The following is a 23,287-nucleotide window of genomic DNA, read 5'->3' on the forward strand; positions in this document are numbered from 1 at the left end:
CCGTCCAGGGGTAATGTTTCATTCATGTTCAAATGAGTATATTTTTCTTAGTTCCAGACTCCCTGATATCATTTGTTATCGTTATGGATAAGTCTGGCTAAATTGACGAGATGGTGCAAATGTATATAGTGTTTTTACGTTATAATACAACACTTTTTTCATTAATATCCAATAATTCATCCACTGTACAATTTTCGTTTGAACATTTGTCAAAACAGAATCTTAAATGAATGTAAATCCAAGGCAAACAAGGTAAATCACGATTAAAATTCCATGAATTAAATGCAGAGTTATATTTATGAAGAGACTGTTAAAAACGGGGAACGAAGAAACGTAAACAATGATGTTTCCTATGCAATCTTATAAAAATATTTCTCCTAAGTTGGATAACCTTCTATTCACTTCGATATTTGTACATGTTACGTTTGATCAGTAAAAAATATGAAAATCTGCTATAGCAAAGTAATTGGAAGTGATTTATTTCTTCTAAATTCTAAAGTGCCCTTACTGCAGTGACGTCATTTAGAACTGTTCTACAGTCCTGGCTGATTTAGTCAGTTCTGCTGACAGTTCTACGGTTAGAACTGATTTGGACAGTTCTACCTAGAACTGATTTAGACAGTTCTACCTAGAACTGATTTAGACAGTTCTACCCTAGAACTGATCCTGACAGTTCTACCTAGAACTGATTTAGTCAGTTCTACTTATAACAGTTCTAGGGTAGAACTGTTATAGGTAGAACTGTTCTAGGACAGGTTAGAACAGTTCTATGACAGATATTCTGACAGTTCTAATGAGAGGTTAGAAGTGATCTCCACTGTATCTCATTTACTTATAGTGGCAGTTATTGATTGTAAATTCATGACTTTTGTTTATGGCATTCGTCTATCGTGGAGAAAAAAGAGGGAAGGAGGGCTTAACTTACGAGTTCGATCATTATGGTTCAAATCTATTCTATTACGGCAAACATTTTACCTCTAGCGAACGCTCTGCTTTATTGTAAAAAGTGCCACTCTAAATTTGTAAACATTTGCTTCAAATTGATCCACTTTGAATCTAGTCGTGAATATGCATGACATATTTGCCACTGGACACAAAGGAGCAATGAATTAATCAACTTCATTTAGTGATTTATAATCATTTGTCCTATGTTGATTATAGTCTCAAACAGTTTCCCAATTTTTATATATTTCATTTTTATTTACATTTGAATTTTTATGCGTAAATTTTAGCATTTCTTCCATCATTTTTCTCTTTGCGTTTAACCTTTTTTTTTTAATACTAAAATATATATTTTGATAGGACAAATAACATTAACGGTACCAATTTTCCTGCACCAGATGAGCATTTCGACAATACATGTCTCTTCAGTGATGCTCGTGGCCAAAATATTTGAAATCCAAAGCTTATATAAAAAGATGACAAAGCTGCGTATTTATACAACCAATAAGCCAAACGAACGCACCCATTTAGCAAGGGTATACTTTGGGACGGGAGAGGTCTAGAGATGTCAATATTTCTATACCCAAGCGAATCTTGGTTATGAATAAAAGGAGATAAAGGTATACATTAATGCGACAGCAACCCAAAGACACAGATGAATAAAAATATTTAGAGTCAACATTCGGTCTATTTTTATGGAACATTCCGTATACAGATATAATAAGCTCAAAACCGACCCATGACTAACTAATAGTTATACGGAGTTAATTCAATAATATTTTCCGTCAAATATTATATATCCGAAAAGGCACATTTGATTTAATATTATTTACCGTCAAAGAAAATAATCCCAACAATCACAAGTGTTTGAAAAATTTCACCTGCCATTTTTTAATTTTGATTGGTGAAAATTTAAGAAGTTTTAATATATACCAGTAAAAGAAAAACACTTCACTGTGTAATAAAACAGTAAAATAAATAATGATAATGGATGATGACCAGCGGCGAATAAAATTAATATTTAGGACGATTACGTGTAAATATAATAAGAGTATTAACCCCGTTTTTTACTAGACTGACAAGCTGAGTCGTTTTTTTTTTATCGTCTAAGTTCACAAGATATTAGTTCGCAGGAAGAAAAGTCACCCGACCCGGACACATTTCCGACTCTGAGCCGGCCAGTCTGTGCTCTTACTCTATGATGCCACGTTTTAAGCGTTGAAATAGAATACCAATTTAATTAACGTCTTTGTTTGACCCAGGATTCGAACAAATTTAATTACCTCCCGCTCTTGAGGCGAACACCCCACACGAGACCAACCAGGAGAGCGGTAGTGATCGGTAGTACAGAATATCATACCAAAAACTAAAGTACAAAACACGATACAGTTTCACAGAATTCTCACAGTTACTAAAGCGAGCTAAAAGTATCTAACCTAAATTGGATGCGTGAAATGATATTGTAAACTACACGTAAACATGGATGATCGACTTCAGGGTAGATTTTATAGATCAAATTAAAAACTCTTGCACCTATTATTTGAGTGGTCCAAATATTGCCTGCTGTTTCAAGTCTTAATTTCTGTCTTTATTCAATATACCCTAATTTTCTAGTGGTATTTTAAAGTTTCACGTCCAACCTCACTGTCGACCTCCTATTATACGACCTAACTATTGTATTTAAAATTTATGTGTTATAGTCGTTAACAGGCATGAAATATTTGCTACTGGACGTAAAGCAAACAACAATCAATCAATTTAATTAATTTCTCTGTTACAGTATGATTTTTTTTGTCAGGCAAGGATAAAACTAAGAAAGATAAAAAGTTTTTTTTCAGGTGTTTTTGCTTCATTTAGACATGAAAAGGGAATAACGGACGACTAAATTAAAGTGTTTGTTTTCATATACTATATTAAACTTGCGAATATATCTCACCCAACACGTTTTGATCGGGACAGTGAAACCTAGTTCAATACGGTTTTATTCATTGAAGTTTGCATACATAGTTCTTATTTAAAACAAAAATGAAGCAAGATCTATTAATTAATTGGACTGAATAGACCAAACTAATTATTTTGCATTCGCATGTATCTTATTGTAGGGAAATTACCAAATCAGAAACAAAAGGAATATTTATCGGATGAATATTTTGAAGGACCTTATGAATCTAGGACTGTCCGATTAGAAGTTCTTAAACAAGCTGTTTAAAAAGCTTATTGTTGGAAGAGTTTACTAACTGTTTCTAATGTCTGATCTTTACGATTTTATTTCATGATTACTGACAGATAAAAAACATCAAGTATATATAGCATGAAGTTGTTGGGCATAATATTCATTGGTCAGTTATAAATGAGGTCTGTATGGGGGTTTTCATTGCCTGATTTATTAAATAAAAAATCGTTATTTTGAAAAGTTGTCTAAAAAGATATAAAGTTAACCCCTAATTTTGTAAAACTATCATTTGGTGTTATTGAGATGCTATTTTTTTTTTATCATAAATAAATAATTATATGATGTAATGGCATTAAATCGGTCCGTTTTCATGTCAATTTGGTAACTGTTAATTGTACATATCATTCTGAGTACTGTTTAACTATCATTAAAGTTTAACATATTTAGATTCGTCCAGTTCAGGGGAATTAGGTTTCTGCAAGTGCTTTTTATGTACTTTTCTTATATTTTTGACGGTTTTTAAGTCAGTAAAAGTTCAATGATTAAGTTAATATTGACATTAAAAGACCTCCTCACAAAAAGGGCTGTTCAAATCATCTCGCCCTTCGGGATCGGGGATCTGAACACCCGTTTTTGTTCGGAGGTCTTTTAATATCAATATTAACTTATCATTGAACTTTTACTATTACTAATTATGAAAAATAACAAGTGCACATACTAAATTTAAATTCATCACGGTGCAAATAATGTAATAGAATTAGAAAATAGTTAGAATGTTTTACAATATAAAATTACTACACAATACTTTATATATATACCGTTGTGCAAATTTTTATACTGATATATATACATTACATAAGAACTGTTCTTCCTTAAACATTTCAGCAAAACCAGTTAAACCAACTGTAACCATTCAATCTGCGCATCCATTTGTCGGTGAAAATATTACCGTTACCTGTAATTCAGTTGTTCAACGTTGGCCTGGGTATTGCCCTTCACACCTGTCATATCACTTTAATGGAAATAAAAGAGGAGAATCCAACAACAATAGATTAACAATTAACAACATTACAAAGTTGGATAAAGGAACGATCCTAGCATGTCGGGCAACAGATGAACTTGGAAAAAGATCTTTAATGAGTGATAGTGTAATATTAGACCCATACTGTAAGTTTGATAATTTATAAGTTTCTACAGCGTCGGTGTGCTTTACTAGTAATTTACAAGAGTGTATTTAGTGAGTTGCCGTTATGGTTTATAGTAGAGTCTCATAAGTTTTTATAGTAAAACAATGTATAACTGATAACAATAAGATCATTATAATTGTTTGATTGGTTAGTTCCGGTATAGATAAACTATTGATTAAACTATATGGCAGCCCCCTCGCCCTCCCCAAGTTTTGGTGTGGTTCGTGTTGCTCAGTCATTGGTTTTCTATGTTGTTTGTCTGTTTGTCTTTTTCTTTTTTAAGCCATTGGATTGTCAATTTATTATCGACTTATGAGTATGAATATCCCTTTGGTATCCTTCGCTTTTCTTTTATAACAGTTTTCTAAAAGGGGTCTTTTATAGCTTACTTTGCGCTTGGTTTCTTTGTTGAAGTCCTTTTCGTGACCTATAGTTGCTAATGTTTACGTCACGTGGTCTTTGATGGCTAGTTGTTTCATTGACAATCATGATCAATCTTCTTATTTTCATATTTTAAAAAGCTTGTTATTTAGAAACAGTTAAAGAGCCCGATTATTTAATCTTCAGTAAGAATAGCCTAACATGATTGACAATGCTAAGCACCAGAGATTAATGTCGGTTATGGCTACGTTTCTGTCGCTCATTCTGTAGTTTTCTTTTAAAAAACGAGGCGGAAGATACTAAGGAGATATTTAAAACTCATGAGCTGAGAAAAAGTTTTAATATTTTAATTGCATACATTGTGTTTTGTTCATTGTTGTTTATGCAGTTATATGTTCGCAGTGTCGTCTGTTCTTATGCCGTTTGGTTAAATCCTTAAATTCATATTTATCATTTTTGAGCCAATGGACATTGGTTTTGTAATTTGTTACTAGATGTATATATATTTGTGTTTTAATTTTGTAGATGGTCCTGAAAATGTTGTATTGGAACCTGCAATTCCAAATATAAATGTTACAGAAGGAACTACATTAGGCCCAATATATTGTATTGCAACTTGCAATCCTAGATGTATATATAAATGGAAACAAAATTGGACAGGTAAATTCAACATCGTTCCTAACGAATACAGTTCAAAACAAGGCCGGGGTGTAACGGTCCCGGCAATAAAGAGGAGTCAAACTGGAACCTACCGTTGCCGGATAAATCATTCTACAGGTGATGTACACAAGACCAAAGATATATCAGTGAATGTACAGTGTAAGTTTTTACGGTCAATGTGTAAGTTATAAGATGCTTAAAATGGTTAAAACAAAAGAATTGACAACTTTATGCCAAAAACATTGTTATTTGTTAAGTGTCAAAACTTGGTATGTTCATCTTTATTTTCAAATCAACCTACTTGTTTAAACATTGATATAGAAGAAAAACGTTGAAACAAGTTTACATTATAATATCGGTAATTTCCTGTAAAATATTCGATGCATCTAGAAATTAAACCTGCTAGTTAATAATCAGGGATTACCGAATTTGAACGTTTGTTTGGGAAAGAGTTAATTTGAAATATCTACTTATGCCTCATGTACACCATTTTCTTGCTAAATCTTTAAAACAAGTACAATACAATTAACAAAAAGAAAAAAAAACTTTCTGTATTTGTATATTTAGAGTTAGTTTTGCAAATATATGTTATCTAATTAAAAAGTTAAAATTAAAATGTTTGAATTAGCTACAATGACACTTCATCAAATGTCCTACCTGTTCATGAACATGCATTTACTAGATTGTTATGTTGCGTACAAAGTTGATCAAAATGAATATTCACGATGAATGACTTAGAATTCTTACTCAGTAAGAAAAGGCACACTTAGATCTTAACTTATTAAATATTAACTGCTGGACCCTATAAACATTAGAATGGCGTCGGTCATTATCATTGACGCTATATAACCACAACTTATTAGGAATTTCAATTGCAATCATTTGTTTAATATATAAGCCAATTCGTCAAAAAACCTGTTAAGATAGTATATTGGCAAAGTAAGAATTTGATTAATTCAATAAAGTGTGACAAGATCGTGTCCAAAAAAAAAAAAAGGAAAGACAAAAAAATGTATAAACTATCTTATAAACTATATTGTAAATAAAATTACCTTCTACAAATAGGGATAAAGTAGTTGATGAGTGACATGATGACACAATTGTGTTTCTATTTCATATAACGTATATCAAAATAAAAATATCCATATCTTGATTTTACACAAATAGAGCATTTGATGAATTACAATGTCTTACCTGTGAGGAGACTGCATTGAACAATCAAACACATAAGCACTACTTTCAAAAGAGATGCTAAGTTGTTCAAAATGAAAAAAAACTACTTTTTATCAACAAAATTGCTTTTCAGTTTGCTGGATGATTTTCAATATGTATTTCAAAATAAACCTGCTGTATACGTAATGGCATCCCTGTTTGCAAACTTAAAATATGACCGATATAGCCAGGGTGTTTCTTTTACATTAACATGATTAATTTTCAACAAAAACGTACCTGATATTTCAAAAGTGTGACTTGGAGATGGAATGAGTCTTCTGTTTTTCTGTTTTTATTATGGCCCCGCAACGAAGTTGTCGGTGCCATATAATTTTACCCTTATCCGAAATTCCGTCATTCCGCAACAAACCATTATACGGAGTTTATTTCTAAATCCCTTCAGATATTGAGATGATTTTTGGTTTGTGAGTTAACCATGATGATTTACAGATCAAGTTTAAGTTTCGTTCTGGTCCGCTAATTTTTGCCGAAATTACGGGCTTTGGACTTTGTTAAATTGTTGAAAATCACAGTTATACGGACTTTTTTTCTAAATGCTTTTAGATATTGGGATGATTTTTGGCATGTGAGATTAACCAAGATGTGTTACAGGTCAAGTTTAAGTTTTGTTACGCTTGGCTAATTTTTGCCGAAATTACGGGCTTTGGACTATGTTAAATGTTTGAAAATCACAGCTATACGGACTTTTTCTATACGCCTGCAGATTTTAAGCTGATTTTTTATATATGAGACCACCATCATGTTTAATTTTTGTGTCCACATGTGTTATTGAAATTGCAGAGTTTTCAACTTTTTGAGACGGGGCCATTCGTGTCGCTTTATTTCTTTTCTGCTATATATGAATTATTGATGGGATAATTGATTATCATCGGACGTTTCGTTTTGAATAAAAGTGATGAATACCATCATGTCTTCAAATGAAAGCATAGTTGCTTAATTCATAAACTGTTATATCATCCGGCGACGATTGTAGTGCATCTAGAATGTTAAATAATTTATTTTCTTCGTGTAATTTGAAGTACTCTCGTCAGTTACGCTCGAAGTAAGCAGTTCCAAAATCAGAATGTTAAAAGGATTAAACAGAATCGAAACAAAATGGCCACCTTTTTGTATAACTTACCAAGATACATTCATTAATTTAATCATGTCAGTACCAAGGTGAAATTTAATTCATTTCAGTCATATTACTGTAAAGTATTGTCTAATATATTTCAGATTCCCCGAAAATAACTGATATCTGGTTTAGTAGTGGTAATCAGAGAAAAAGAGTACGTACTCCTGCAACTTTTAGTTTCAATGAAGAAGAAAATGCGAAAATGACACTGCGTGTGGAAAGTAATCCTGATTCGAAAATAATATTTAGATCTTCCTTGTTGAAAATTCAACAAACCAATAAAGGCAATGAGTATACTGATTACACATGTAACCTCTCTTCTCTTAAATGTGAAGATTCTGGAAACTTCTCAATATTGGCTAGTAATGGGATACCATATGGAGATACCAGCATAGTCAATTTAAAGATACAGTGTAAGTAAAGTTGTTATAGGAGTATCTTCATCTCCAACATGAACATTTGAATTACATTATTCCCAAAGTAATAATTTGATTACAATACACGTCTTGTAAAAGAAAGACATGATATTACTGTAAGTTTTTGAAATTATTGCGATGTCTTAATTAATGAAAAATATGGAATTTAAGACAACTAATAACAAACAAATTCTGATCCATGATGAGCCAGTTTGATTCTGCAAAATAACTCCCACTTTGCCTCTTTAGACCATGCGCCAATTCGTAATACAATCCCAGAACAATAGAATTTATAAACTAAATATTCTTATATTTCCATATTCTTTATTTTTTCAAGGTCTGATATTTTTATAAGAAGAATACAGATTTACTGTAGATATTTTTTTTATCATATTTTGATAATATCATACATTTATTAATATATTCACATTACATGCATTACATACTTAAGTAATCAAAGTTAAATAAAACCCATCTGTATAGGGTTCGGTTTACTAGCTCTTCTCTTTTACATGAACTATTATAATATGACGTGCTTCTATCGCTTTGTAATTAGTTATCAAAAGTACCAGGATTATAATTTGATACGCCAGACGCGCGTTTCGTCTACATAAGACTCATCAGTGACGCCCAGATCAAAATAGTTAAAAAGCCAAACAAATACAAAGTTGAAGAGCATTGAGGACCCAAAATTCCCCAAAGTGGTGCCAAATACGGCTAAGGTAATCTACTCCTAGGGTAAGAAAATCCTTAGTTTTTCGAAAAATTCAAAAGTTATGTAAACAGAAAATTTATAAAAATGACCATATAATTGATATTCATGTCAACACCGAAGTGCTGACTACTGGGCTGGTGTTACCCTCGGGGACGAAACGTCCACCAGCAGTGGCATCGACCCAGTGGTGTAAATAGTTATCAAAAGTACCAGGATTATAATTTTATACGCCAGACGCGCGTTTCGTCTACATAAGACTCATCAGTGACGCTCAGATCAAAATAGTTAAAAAGCCAAACAAATACAAAGTTGAAGAGCATTGAGGACCCAAAATTCCCAAAAGTTGTGCCAACTACGGCTAAGGTAATCTACTCCTGGGGTAAACAACACTGTGATAAAATTCTCGATATATCTATACTAGGCGCAGATTCAGAGTTGTACATAATAATGGCTGTTACAATATACTTCCCACGTAAATCTACATGTATTGGAACCTATTTACAGAACCTTTGCAGATTTTATTGTTTTAAAAAGTGCAATTTAAAAAAGACAATATCTGTTATTTTTATTCGGATGCATAATAAAAAGAAGTAATGCACAAGAGCTCCAAGAAATCAACAAAATAAAAATAAAATAAAATTCCGGGAAAGTCTATCATTTTTTTTTGGCGCATTTAAGTCATTTCAAAACATGACGTCATACAAATGAAACCGCTACAGTTGAAAGTTTTCTGTTACGTAAACCAAAGAATTTCGTATGATATTGTATTAAGACTGATTTTTGAGGTAGCTTTTGTTTTATTTTCCATTCTATTGCTTTATTTGCATATTTACTAATTTCAACAAGTCAACATGGCAGCTTCTTAGTTAACTTTGTCAACTTTGGATAAAATTCGAATATCACGGCCCATGCCATGTGTAAATTTCAAACCATCTATGACTTCCATGAATTATTTCTTAATAAACCACCCTTATCAATATATATTTATCCTGTTAAACTTAAAGAAAACACAGACTATTAGTGACGATATAGTATATTATGCCTTTATAACATCAGAGAAAAACATAATACTAGTATTTGTTAAAAAATGTTTCAATGATGAAACGCTTGGTTGCCTTTCATTCATTTCTTCCAAAAGCACCTTAAAAAAAAGAGTGCCTTGTTTTTATTCAAATCAAAAGCATAACTGACAGTTGTCAATATGTTAATATGGTGTAATAAATTAAAATAATAATCTAGTGATATACATAGCATATTGAGTATAGCGGCACGGGACGTTTGCGCTTTTTCATAGGACATTTGCGCTTTTTTTCTGGACACTTGCGCTTCAAAAAGATAGGACATTTGTGCTTTTCAAAAATGGACATTTGCGCTTTTTACATCGGACATTTGCGCTTTTGCAATTTTTGATATTTATGACTTCTCTCCTCTTTTATCCGGGCTTGGGACCGGCAAGGTTTGAACCAAGTGTCTACTTGACCAAAATTCCACGTCTGTGTATAAGGATTTAAACAATTTTTTTTTAATAGATGATAAATAATTTCCTTGCCCACCATCCTTTGTGTAAAAAAAAGTAAACCTTTCGTCTAATCGAAAGTCAGCGATATCCACTGCTTCAAAAATAGAATGTTTCGTTAAAACAGATTTGACTCATTAAAAAAATATTCTTTTCTTGTCATGCAGAACAATAATAACTTTTCAGGAACTATTTGACAGGATGCCGAGAATATGGAAAGCTATTTGACACAATATCACAAAATTAATTTATGATTTCAATGTTAATTCCCTGTTACAAGCAATTTTGTAAGCATTTCAATAATTTTATTACATATTTGCGATTCTTTGTACACTCAAACTGTTAACTATTAAAATTAAAAGCGGGGAGCACGCTGTTTGGTATATTGACATCGATTACTATTGTTTTAAATTGATGAACAGGACTAGATATTTTTTAAATCATCGAATAGTTCTCCCTCTGCTTTATTATATATTAAAAACTGATAATATATTAGTTATATATCAATAAAAACATTTTGAGTACGTTTGAATCTTATGCAACTTTTGGGTTCATAGACATATCCGAAAACTGACTGCTAGCGTAATGGCTGCTAGCGAGTGGCTGCTAGCTTGAGCCTGGTCTTTAACATTACAGGTAGTCGACTTTAGGTAAAAAGCGCAAATGTCCGGTCAATTTAATACAGGTGATTCTAAACTAAAAGCGCAAATGTCCATTGTATTTGAAGCGCAGATGTCCTATCGTTTTACAGATAAAAAAGCGTAAACGTCCTGTGCCCGAGTATAGATAGATGGAACATATAGACAAGTTATATAGACTTGCCGTTCTATAGATTTCAGAACTTTGAAAAACAAAGTGGCTAATCATGCTGGTATAATTTATGAATTTATGTCGCTATAAGTCATTGAATTGTGTTTCAGGTAAACCTAGAAACGTCCCACCAGAATCGAGAACAATCGGTGCAAAAATTGATACAGTAGAAAATATAGTATTGCAAGTAATATCATTCCCAACACCTACTGTGACGTGGGTAAGTAGGACTGGTTCCATTTGGAAAGTTCAGAAAGATAGATATGATTACAGACATAAAATTTATTCCAAAATACGTATCGGATCGGAAAGAGACTTTGGTGTGTATGGAATCAGAATATGTAACCAATTGGGATGTATTGTGGAAAATATTACTCTGAAACCACAAGGTACATGTAATTGTATATTTATGTATTAATTTAATTTCTATTTGACAAGAGCATAGTTAACTAACTCGCATCCAAATGCAGAGAATGCATAGTCTTACTTACGATTGTTATTCATTACATGTCATGCAGCAGTTGTTTACGGTTGTTTAAAACACCAAAATCCGTTTTGAAAACAAAATTTTAGGTAACAATCAGCAGTATAGGGATTAGCATGAACAGTAAAAGACATAAAAGAAGCAAAAACAAGTCGTTTGACTGGAAATTCATCTTCTGATTTCAATGTACCAATCAACATATCACAAACAAACAAACAATTACTTTTACTTCTACTGTTGTAAATCATTCTTCTACTACTTCTTTACAAAGATATGTTTAGTTAACAGTAATATTGATAATAATTGTTCGTTCTCATCGAACTCTTATGCACTGTTGATTGATTGGTGTCTAGCGGCAAGTGATGTCGATTCGTCGGTGAAAACAAACAGTTTTACTATTATTATAGTACAAAAAAACGTCAAAAAATAACTATTTTGGTCTTACATGTACCTCTTCATTAATTAAAATCTTTACATTTTTTTCATTTAAAGGTGTCTTGTTTATGTTTAAAAAATGGAAGCATTGCCTTCATTGACGTTTGTAAACAAATATTGAGAAAAAGAGTTAAATTTCTGTGTCAACATTTGTTAATTTTAGGTAAACGCTACAAAGGTTTTTGTAGTGACATGTTTTAGAAAAATTTATCCAGAAACGTTTGAAAATACATGTGAATATTTCTTAGAATGTTGCAATTTAGTTACATGACATTAATAAAGTTTTACCTGAACTTTTATTCTTAGTTCTTCTGAAGGTTTTGAAAGTAAAGTTTCTTATTGTCAAATACTTGTGGTTACACAAAGATTGAAATCTATACATTTTATGAGATCAACAGAATTTTCCCTTTTTTTAGTGGGGTTCATGTTGTTTAGTCTTAATCTTTCTATTTAACGTTATAGTCTGAACCATGCTAATAAACGTTATGTGTATTGTTGTTTCCCTTTTCGCTTTTTGTCATGGCATTGCTAGTTTGTTTTTGAGTTTGAATGTAATTGGTATATTTTGTCTACCCTATAAGTTATAACACTATTTTATATTTTCTTTTATATGTAACAATCTTATTTGTGCTGACAAAGCTTAAAACATACCATATCAATAACACGAGTTGAAGTATAAGTTTATTTCTAGTATTTACATGAAGAAGCTCAACATAATAAACGATCAGAATGTCGCGAATGCATCCCAAACAAACTACAAATTTAGCAAAATGAACGTAACCAAAAGCACCGACTTTTAATTTAATGAAAACCTGTGCACCGTAAAAAGCAAAAAAAAACTTACTACATTAATGACGACTATAACTTTTTTCTCGAGCATACATAAACGATAAAACAGTCGTAATTTTTTTTAGATAATTCATTATAAATGCCTGTTGGTGACCTTCTGCTGTTGGTGACCCTCTGCTGTTGTTTTTTATTTGGTCGGGTTGTTGTCTCTTTGACACATCCCCCATTTCCATTCATGGTGGTAAAAAAATTGGATTATTCAGTATGCATATAAATCGAGCATAAGTCTTGATTTTGAAACTATCTATGATGAGTAGAATTAACACAATGCACGCATATATTCTATTTAAGTTACAATCATGTTTCAATGTATAGTAGTATGTAAAACTGATGGTTTATGTTTACAAAAGATAAATCCAGAGGTAAGACTTGAATAATATTTAATTTCAGATAAGCCAGAAGCACCGCAAAATGTATCTGTCGTAACAACAACATTTCGATCAGTAAATATATCCTGGATTGCTGGATTTAATGGCGGACACGAGCAAACCTTTTCGGTTCAGTTTAAAGCAACAGATGATGTTACATGGAACACGAAGAATGTAGAAAATAATGACATTAAAACGGGTAATACGGTATACTACACATTAGATCAACTGAAACCAGACACGTCATATCAAGTAGTTGTTGTGTCAACAAACTTACAAGGACAAAGGAATGCATCACTTGAATTTAAAACGGAAGGTAAGCTAACCAACTAGATTTATATATTTTTTTAATTTTCTTAAGTTTCGTGTTTCTTTGTGCGGTGTTTTACTTTCTAATGATTTGTCAAGAATCATTTTGTTAAATGGTCCTCAACGCTCTTCAACTTTGTACTTGTTTTTGATTTCGAACTATTTTGATCAGATCGTCAGTGATGAGTCTTATGTAGACAAAACGCGCGTCTGATGTTTCAAATTACAAGCCTGGTAGTTTTGACAATGTTTGATATTTTTTTTATATTCAATACTCGGTACAACACAAAAATACTCGAATATCCGGGTACATGTACACAATGATAAACCCGATAACAAGTCTAATTCGGTGAAAAGGTGACATGATTGTATCATTAATATATTTTGTAGAGTCTTTTGTCTGAGCTAATGGGCAAAGCCCTCTCAATTAGAATTTTACAGTAAGTTTAATACTTGATCTATTTTGACAAATATATCCCAGGTTAAGCGGTTGCGCACACAAACATTCAATCTTGAAACATTCAGTATGTGTCTGTCCCACATCAGGAGCCTGTTATTCAGTCTATATTGTTGATTTTACCTGCTGTCTGATATATTTGTTTCTCGTTTATTAACATAAATGAGGCATTTGGTCTATCTGTACAATTGTTTGCAAGTTATAGTAGTTTGACAATTAGAATCTTACTATCCAGAAGTCCATTAATTATAAGTGACTTCAAGTTTTCATTCACGTTTTTTGTTGTTGTTGGGTCAATGTTGCCTAGCTGTATCGTTGGTGAACATGCCGCTTTATCTCATTTTTACCTTATTTTATATTATATAATTTGCTAGTCTCAGCTAATACTGTGATCATGAGAAATAACATTGGAATAAGATTAGGCTAATAATCTGTTTTAAAATATATGAAATAAAAAAAAACCCTGAACATATTAACTGCTGCCTCAACATAGCATTTATATCATATTACAAGTCGTGCTATTTAGCAATCGCATAAATAAAGATGCTTCAAACTCAGAATTAGAGGCCACCACAATTACTCAGATAACTTAAAGAATATTCGGATAATACACTTGGCTATTGATGTACGCCAATATGTCAAGTAAATGATTTTTTTTTAATTTAAATTTCAAATTTGTTTAATGTGTACAGATTGATACTTACGTCTGTGATAATATTTCTTTGTTTATATATTAGTTGTAATTGGTTTAAAAAAAAGCTTTCAATAACTGATAGTTCTCTTTCTTCAGTTCAATACTTCCATTGTTAATGTAGAACTCACAAACATGATTAACCACATGCCTGTATAAGTCAGGAGCCTGTATAAGTCAGGAGCCTGTATAAGTCAGGAGCCTGTAATTCAGTGGTTGTCGTTTGTTGTTGTCTGTCCAATTGTTTTTTATTTGTTGTTTTCATAGATATAGGAAGATGTGGTATGAGTGCTAATGCAACAACTCTCCATCCAAGTAACAATTTATAAAAGTAAACCAGTATAGGTCAATGTCCGGCCTTCAACACGGAGCCATGGCTCAAACTGTATAACAAGCTATAAAGGGCCCAAAAATTACTAGACGTGTAAACCCATTCAAACGGGAAAACCAATGGTCTAATCTATATAAAAAAACAAGAAACGTGAAACACGTAAAAATTACCATGATAAACAAACGACAACTACTGTACACCAGATTCCTGACTTAGGACTGGTGCAAACATTTACAGCGGGATTAAACGTTTTAATGTTTGAATTGTTTAAATATTTTGTCATGTCTGGACCATTTATTGCTGACTTTACAATGTTGGTTTAGCTAATTGTTGAAGGTCTATGGTGACTTAAAGTTGCTCGAATCTATTTCATTCGAACTTTGGTGGATAAATGTTTCATTGGCAATTATACTTTCTTGTACACATTTTCCTTTTATGTATATCGTAACTTTATGGATTGCATGTTATTAATTTCAGGGAATCATTTCATAGCAAATCTATCTTGTTATCATAATGCTTATCAACAAGGCATACATTCAATCAAATATTTTATTATGACATTGGTTTGTAGAATAATCATGATTTATTCCCCTTTTCGTCTATTTTTTTAGTGGAACCTACCGTTAAATCGCCATTAAAATCAGCTTCCATGACTCCTATATTTATTGGTATTGGGTGTGGTATTGCACTTATACTCATAGTAGTTACTTCTCTATATGTGTTTTGCATCAGAAGAAATAGAGGCAGCACAAATGGTATGTCAAACAAAATATACTATATTTAATTTATAAGTAAAGTAAAGGGATATTCTTACCGTTACCAAAAAAAAAAAAAAAAAAAAAGACACAATTTCGGGGAAGCTACATATCTTTCAATTGTCTGACATTTTACCATATGTCAATCTTTACTCAGAGAAAAGAGGTAATTCTACTGAGATTATTACCATCCGCAGGATATTGTTTAAAGGACAATAATAAACCTACTAGAAATAAAGAAAACACTGAAGATGCTTTTGACTTGTATGATGCATTTGCAATGGGTTAGAATTTAATTAGTTTTTTAAGTATCATCCATCGTTTTTTAAAATCAGTTTGGAAAAAATAGAAAATATGCAATTGCAGAAAAAAATGTTTGCTTCTATTATTGAGCTAGCATATATTTAAATGGCTGTCATGTGGTGACCTATTGGCGATTCTTGTCAAAGCAATGCGGATTACAATAAAGCGTGTTAGACTTGTTAAACTAAACATTTGAGCATGAATAAGTTTGTGCAGTATAAAAGATTTTAGAAGTGTTGAGCAATATATAAAATATGTTTTGACTTCCCTAGAAACAAAATAAATGCTCGCAAAACCTCGCTTTCCATCTGGTTTCAAATTGGTAACAGTTAGGGGACTACCATTTATTTTCTAGTGGAGCCATGATGATTTTTTTGGGCGGAATACTCATTATATCACTATACAATACGCAATATGCCTTTGCTCATTATTGACTACCGTCCGATGACCTATAGTTGTTAATCCATGTGTCACTTGCTCATGTGAATAGCTGTCTCATTGGCAATCATACCACATTTTCTTTTTTATATTATGGGGGTAAACATCCCCCATCCACAACTCCTCCTAGAGCAGTGAATGAATCACATTCAAACTTTCGTTGATTATTCATGACATAATTGTCTTATGTACGTCTTATTTTCTATATTTACCAGAACACACCCGGAACAAATCGCGGGGAAAGAGAGCGTAATTATGTAAACTGTAAAAATTATAACTGGAGAATTTCCGGACAGGTATCATAAGTCAAAGGTATTTGGGGAGTGGGCACCATTTTTTGCCCTCCCCCTTTTTTCCAAATACCGATTTGCATTCCTTCTGTTTTCTGTATACTATGAATATACATATATATACTATAATTACTTTAAACGGTCACTGATATATCATATACAGCCGTGAATAGTAAAGACCACCTCAACCCCCTAGTAAACCATTTGAATTTATAGTAAATTATAGCAAATACAATTTATTCATAGTATATGTATGTAGTATACAGAATACTGCGGTCATTGACATATTATATAGACCCTCTCTATTTAATAAACTCTGTGCCCGCCGTGGATAGTAAACTTGAAAATGATAGCAGATTATAGCAAATACACTTTATTCATAGTATTTGTATATTCAAAGTACAGAAAACGCAAACCGGAAGTCTAGTCGGACTTAAAATCCTGACGCATTTTTTCGTTTTTTTTCCAAAATAACCCAAACTAAATGATCATAAGAATGCATGACAAATGCGATTATACATGGTACCCATAGGATACAGAGGCATGAGGATGAATTTATTGTGGAAGAAAGAGAAGCGACCCTTACCGTTTAATAGTATAGATTTGAATCATTTCTAGAGTTTTCGTTACAAATGTCATTGTTGTATATATTAGGGTTTTCCCTTTTTATATTCGCTCTCTTCCTAAATCGCTTATAACATTTTTTTTTAACATTCTCACAATTAGAATTTATGTAAACATTCTCACGATCGAAACCATATTATTGTATTGTGCCACTCTTTTTTGTTTTTATCTCAATAAAATGGGGGTTTACCTTGCAAAAGCATGGACTTTGAAAGGGACGTTTTTTATGTTAGTTTAGCTAACACAACCTCTAGTTTTTACTTGTTGCTACCTGATGGGACTCTCGTCTAACCTGTCAAGTAACAATAATATCCTCCAGTTCTGTTCATTTACTACGTCTACGTGTTCTGGTCTCTTGTATGTCTATAATTTGGTTATATTAAAAACAGTTATGAACACAAATGTCTTAAAATATTGTTTTAGAATCAACGGAAAGCAATGTGTTGTACGCAGCAGTTGATAAGATACAACAGAAAATCAAACGGAGAAACCCGGGTAAATATCAATTTATATATTTTGAAATTTTCAAACAGTACTAGTATATTGCAGCTGTGCATACCGTATCGGTCGACACTACACTGAAGTAGGGTTGCCGGAGCGTAAATGTTTATCTACATGGTTTAAGGCATAAACCAAAAATAAAATAAGCATACATAACAATTCTAAATAGGCAAATTGAGTTTCGCCGGGGTGCTTACAAACGGTGTGAAATAATAGAATTACATGCTTATGTACATTACCTCTAGACAATAAAGCATAATGGAGTAGTGAGGTAAATGAAAAACTCGTTTTTTTAAACAAAGTCATTGCGAAAAACACGGAAAAAGGATATATTATTAAAAATCAAATCAAAATCAAGGTTAATCAAGGCTCCGTGTTGAAGGCCGTACATTGACCTATAATGGTTTACTTTTATAAATTGTTATTTGGATGGAGAGTTGTCTCATTGGCACTCACACCACATCTTCCTATACCTTATGTTGAATACAAGTAATTGGACAGTCAATTAAAAATATGTTCTACTACTGTAACCGTAACTATTAAATACTTTCGTCGTTTTAAAAATAAATACAGATAATAACATGTAATAACATGTAATTGTATTAACAAATAAAAGTTATTTTGAATATTTTGCTTTATTCAATAAAAGATGAGAGAGAAACAAACCCAGACAATTTGGTCTTCTCTAGCTAGATCTTAAGCTACATGCACCCGAGATTTTTTTGTTATATTTAACATCAGGTACAGACGGGGATCCTTCTTTTCAAACTAAGAAGAAATTGTATTGTTAAAAATTTGAACTAACAACGCGAATTTGAAATTTTACAGATTTGTTTTAAGAACATAATGAATATAAAGCAGATTAGAGTAAATGATGAAAAAAACCACTGCAACTAAATATGTTTAACGTTTTGGTGTGTAAAATTTATTTCTAGAGATAGCCTTTTGTCTTCATCTCTGAAATAGTCGATTCTACCTGTACCATTATATAACTTTATGTAATTTAAAATGAGGACCATTGTTTTTTTATTATTCTTCCTCCTGTAGAAAACGAAAACGAGGATTCTAATGCACCTGCGAATGCCGAATATGCTTCTGTTGTTAAACCTAAATCCAAATCTAAAAAGGTACATTATAAAGGTAAGTCACTATCATAAATATTCATTTTTTTTTGGTTACTTTGTTGTTTATTTGATTTTGAAACTCTTTTCATCCGAGTGCTACATGTGAGTCATGTGTAGAAGAAACGCGCGTCAGGCGTACAAAACTTGGTATGTTTGAAGAGTTTTTTTTTTAACATAACTTTCACTTTATTCAATCCTTGCTATGGAAATCTTATAATGTAATGTGTACGATTACTTTCTTTGATTATTTTTTATGATTTGTATTTGACCATGGTATAATCGGACATAACAGTACTTCAAAGACGTTATTAGATTATGAAATAAAAGCATGTGAACATTGAATAATTATTGTGAGTACAAAAAAAGTAAAATAACAAAATTTCCGAAATCCCAATTTCGTATGTAGAAAATGCTGGATAAAACTTGGTTTTATAGCTAGCTAAACCTCTCACGCGTTTGAAAGTTGCATACAATTATATTGTATTGACAACGATTTTGAGTTCCGTTAGCACCAGGCTTCAGTAGTAGTTTTTTAAAGTTTAAAGTCTTACGTTTATATAATGCGGCACATTTTTTTCTTCAACTTTTCAAATAAACTTATTTCTATGACATTATTGGCATACAAAGTAAAATAACAAAGATATCGAACTCCAAAGGAAATTCAAAACGGAAATTCCTGTATCATGTGTATACCAGTCCAAAATCGTCCTAAATATATTACCAGATTTAATCCACCATTTTCTACATTTGAAAACGCCTGTACCAAGTCAGGAATTTGACGGTTCTTGTGATTTTACTTTTTACAACTGTGAATGATCCCAAATTTCATATTAAATGTTTTCATGTCGACTTTCTCCTTTTTGATTTTGATTTTTTTTTGGGGGGGGAGGTAGGGGTAGGCATATTACTTCAATTTACTATTTCAATATATTTCAGAAGATGAAATTGAAAAAGAAAATGATGAATATGCAGTTGTGGACAAATCAAATAAAAGTAAGTTATTTACATGTTGGTGTGCATATGTGTGACCGTTCACAGTCGAAAGTGAGGTCAATTACCGTTTTCTTATTTTTTGAATACTATTAGAATAGATAATGGAAGCGGGGAATGTGTAAAAGAGACAAAACCCGACAAGAGATCAGATTACAGCCCAAGACTATCAATCGATCTTCAACGTGTTCAGAGGCGGGTTTTAGTTGGCCCCTAGACAATATTGTATAATCTTTCGGCGAAATGGACGCCAAACTGAATTCCGAAACATACAAATGAACCAGGGCAAAAAATAAATATACCAAAGACAATTTACAATATACAGAACACAAATAAAAAGATAAAAACTTAGCAACACGAACCCCATAAAACACTTGGGTGCCCCGAAGGGTATGCAAGTGAATGCTACCGAATGTATTTACTTAATGAGGTTATATCAGTTTTAAAATGCTTGATCAACATTTTAATGCGTCAAAATGAAACCCATTCATAAATACTTTCGATAACCTGTTCTTGTTAGATTGAGTTCTCAGTGTCATGCTACACATACTTTCTACTAACCATGCAAAATATAATTAACATTAATTTTTTGGTATTATTCTTTTAGAGATACATTATACAGAGAATGCCAATGTACATTCCAATCAAGGCAATGCAGATTTGCTGATACATCAACCGTTGAAAACAAAACCATCTGGACGGGTATGTTTAACTAAATATGTGTTTCAAACTTTCAAAAAAAATAGTGAAGCTAAGTGTATTTTAGATTTTCAGGAAAAAATCCATTAAAATCTAGGTCAAACATTTATGTTGAAAAAAAAGACAAATTGTGTTGTTTTTCAAATGAAAAGACCTGTGACCCCTTATTTTCATTAAATATTTCGGAAGTGTTTAACAAAATCAACGTTTCGTTTAATGTTTTATCTAGAAAAAAATTTCACCTATAAAACTTATATTTTATTATTGTGATTTCGTTTATTTCAATGTGTTTTAACGAAAAAATCAGATCCGTGTCCCCAAGTTTTTATATAGAACTTTGGAAGTACATTGACCCTGACAGCTTTTACTAAAGTTTTAATACATGTTTTTGTTGAACATGTAGAAACTCTAGCAGCCTTAATGATATTTTTCACTGTATATTATTTTCTTTACCTATTAAAATGAGATATAGTTTTAACTTAACAAGAAGGAAGTGTTATGTGAAGTAGGCACTCGTGAATAAGACAAATGAAGTAGAATATTTGACAATTTTTAAGTACCAACAAACAACATTATCAAGGACCCTAAGTATATACTGATCAGATAGGTAATTTCAAATTTTATTTTTAAGAGCAAAAACCAGGATGGTTTGACATATATAGAAGTATCCTTCACCAGGAAGCCAAAAGATCGACGTCGTATCATTGGGGCTGAAAACAGAACAAACTATGTTGATATAGATTTCACAAGGAAAGCTGATCCATTACCAGAAAGTTCAGATGAATGACCTTTGTAACCCCTTACTCTATTATTATTTTAAACATGTTTAATTATAGAAATATGTTTTCAGTGTATCACTTGTATATTCACAAAAATGTAAGGGGATCTGAATGGGGTTTACAGAAAAAAAGAATAATGGGATACTAATATATACAAAGTTGTGGAATAATTGACAGCAACATATAAAACATGTAAAAATGGAGATATTAATGGCCTTACAACTAAAGAATGCATAGATGACAACATCCAAATGCAGACTCCTACATAAAGTATTACAAAACGTGAGACCAATCTGACTATAAATACCCGAAGTTCCTCTTTTAGAGGATCAGATTGCCTGTATATGATTTCGAAAACATAAACAAATAGCCATAATACAGTGTGTTACTCATTTTTGAGAGAGCGAGAGAGAGATGGTAATTTTTTTCATCATTTACATTTTATTTTGTAATTGTGGTTATCAATTATTTAAATTTGTTATTCTGTTGTATATGTAGCTTTCATGCCCCGATTAAAAATCCTTTTTTACATTGTGCATTTTGCATAGGTTTAGGAATTCTGCGAAAATTCCAAATTCGATTGATGTCAAATTCATGAAATAAGTCCAATAAACTTCAAATTTACTGGAACTCAATCAATAAAATCTAATTAAGCATGGAATGCTTCTTTTTATACATTTAATTGGGTATAGCGTTTACCTAAGTACATTTTGTAGAAAGCGTAGTTGCTCTTCATTCTATAAATGTGCGCATGGTCAATGCTACTACAACCTTATAAAAAAATTAACAGAAAAAGAATTCACATTGTTTTGCTTGGATAATGAAACACAATTCTATCATTTTCTTTTCTTTTATGTACATATGCAGTATATTGAGGAAGCTCATGTCATCATGAATGTTACATTTGATTTAAACATGAAGGTTAATTTCATTATGAAACATATATGTAATGTTATTATTATCAGATCAATTCAAAGATTATTTTATTACAAAGAATGTTGATTCTTCAAACTCGATTAGGAAATGTTTTTCTTTTCCGTTTCAAGTCAATGACCCGGACCGAATCTAGATATACGTCATTTATTATCTACCACCAAAATAAATTCTTTTGAATCGTTTAAACAGAATGTTCTATAACAAAATGATTTTTATTAATTTACATCTGTCAAAAGTTTGAAGGAATATTTCCAATGCTACAGTTATATTCCTTTCAGTTACAATTTAATTATAATCCTAATCTATGGTCATTCATTTGTATTCTGGTCTTTTATGTATTCTAATGTGCTTTGTCTTTTTCTCTGTTAACATATTTGTCTATTTTATATTGATTAAGATTATAACACAATGTTGACTGCTGTACCCATATTTTTAACATTTTTACCTATCATGTCTGTTTGTTTTGAATACATTTGTTGTCGATATAATGGGATTTTAGTCGACTGTCCTACAAGTGATAAATTTTGCTGGCTATAAAATCAGGTTTAATTCACCATTTTCTACACGAGGAAATGTCCGAACCAAGTCATGAATATGACAGTTGTTTTCTATTCATTTGATGTATTTGAGATTTTAATTTTGCAATTTGAAAAGGGACTTCCCGCTTTGAATTTTCCTTGGAGTTGTGTATTTTAGTTATTTTACTTTTAACATTACACCACTTTTATTCAAAACTGTAACACTTTTAATTGTCCTTCATTTTAATATTTTATTTGT

At 31.7% G+C, this 23,287-nt stretch overlaps 1 protein-coding gene across 1 annotated transcript in view; it reads left to right on the top strand.

The window, feature by feature from the left end:
• The window catches only part of LOC139523771 (neural cell adhesion molecule 2-like), a 54,985-nt gene extending 33,037 nt beyond the window's left edge, over window positions 1-21,948 (top strand). Inside the window, exons 4-14 of the mRNA XM_071318020.1 lie at window positions 4,001-4,282; window positions 5,209-5,502; window positions 7,792-8,103; window positions 11,258-11,536; window positions 13,306-13,599; window positions 15,683-15,826; window positions 17,905-17,976; window positions 19,030-19,122; window positions 20,043-20,099; window positions 20,704-20,798; window positions 21,427-21,948. Coding sequence (XP_071174121.1) covers window positions 4,001-4,282; window positions 5,209-5,502; window positions 7,792-8,103; window positions 11,258-11,536; window positions 13,306-13,599; window positions 15,683-15,826; window positions 17,905-17,976; window positions 19,030-19,122; window positions 20,043-20,099; window positions 20,704-20,798; window positions 21,427-21,582 — 2,078 coding nt within the window. The 3' untranslated portion in view covers window positions 21,583-21,948. The remainder of the gene's footprint in view (window positions 1-4,000; window positions 4,283-5,208; window positions 5,503-7,791; window positions 8,104-11,257; window positions 11,537-13,305; window positions 13,600-15,682; window positions 15,827-17,904; window positions 17,977-19,029; window positions 19,123-20,042; window positions 20,100-20,703; window positions 20,799-21,426) is intronic.
• Window positions 21,949-23,287: the final 1,339 nt, after the last annotated feature.

This window comes from Mytilus edulis, chromosome 5 (assembly GCF_963676685.1).
Source record: "Mytilus edulis chromosome 5, xbMytEdul2.2, whole genome shotgun sequence".
Lineage (NCBI taxonomy): Eukaryota > Metazoa > Mollusca > Bivalvia > Mytilida > Mytilidae > Mytilus > Mytilus edulis.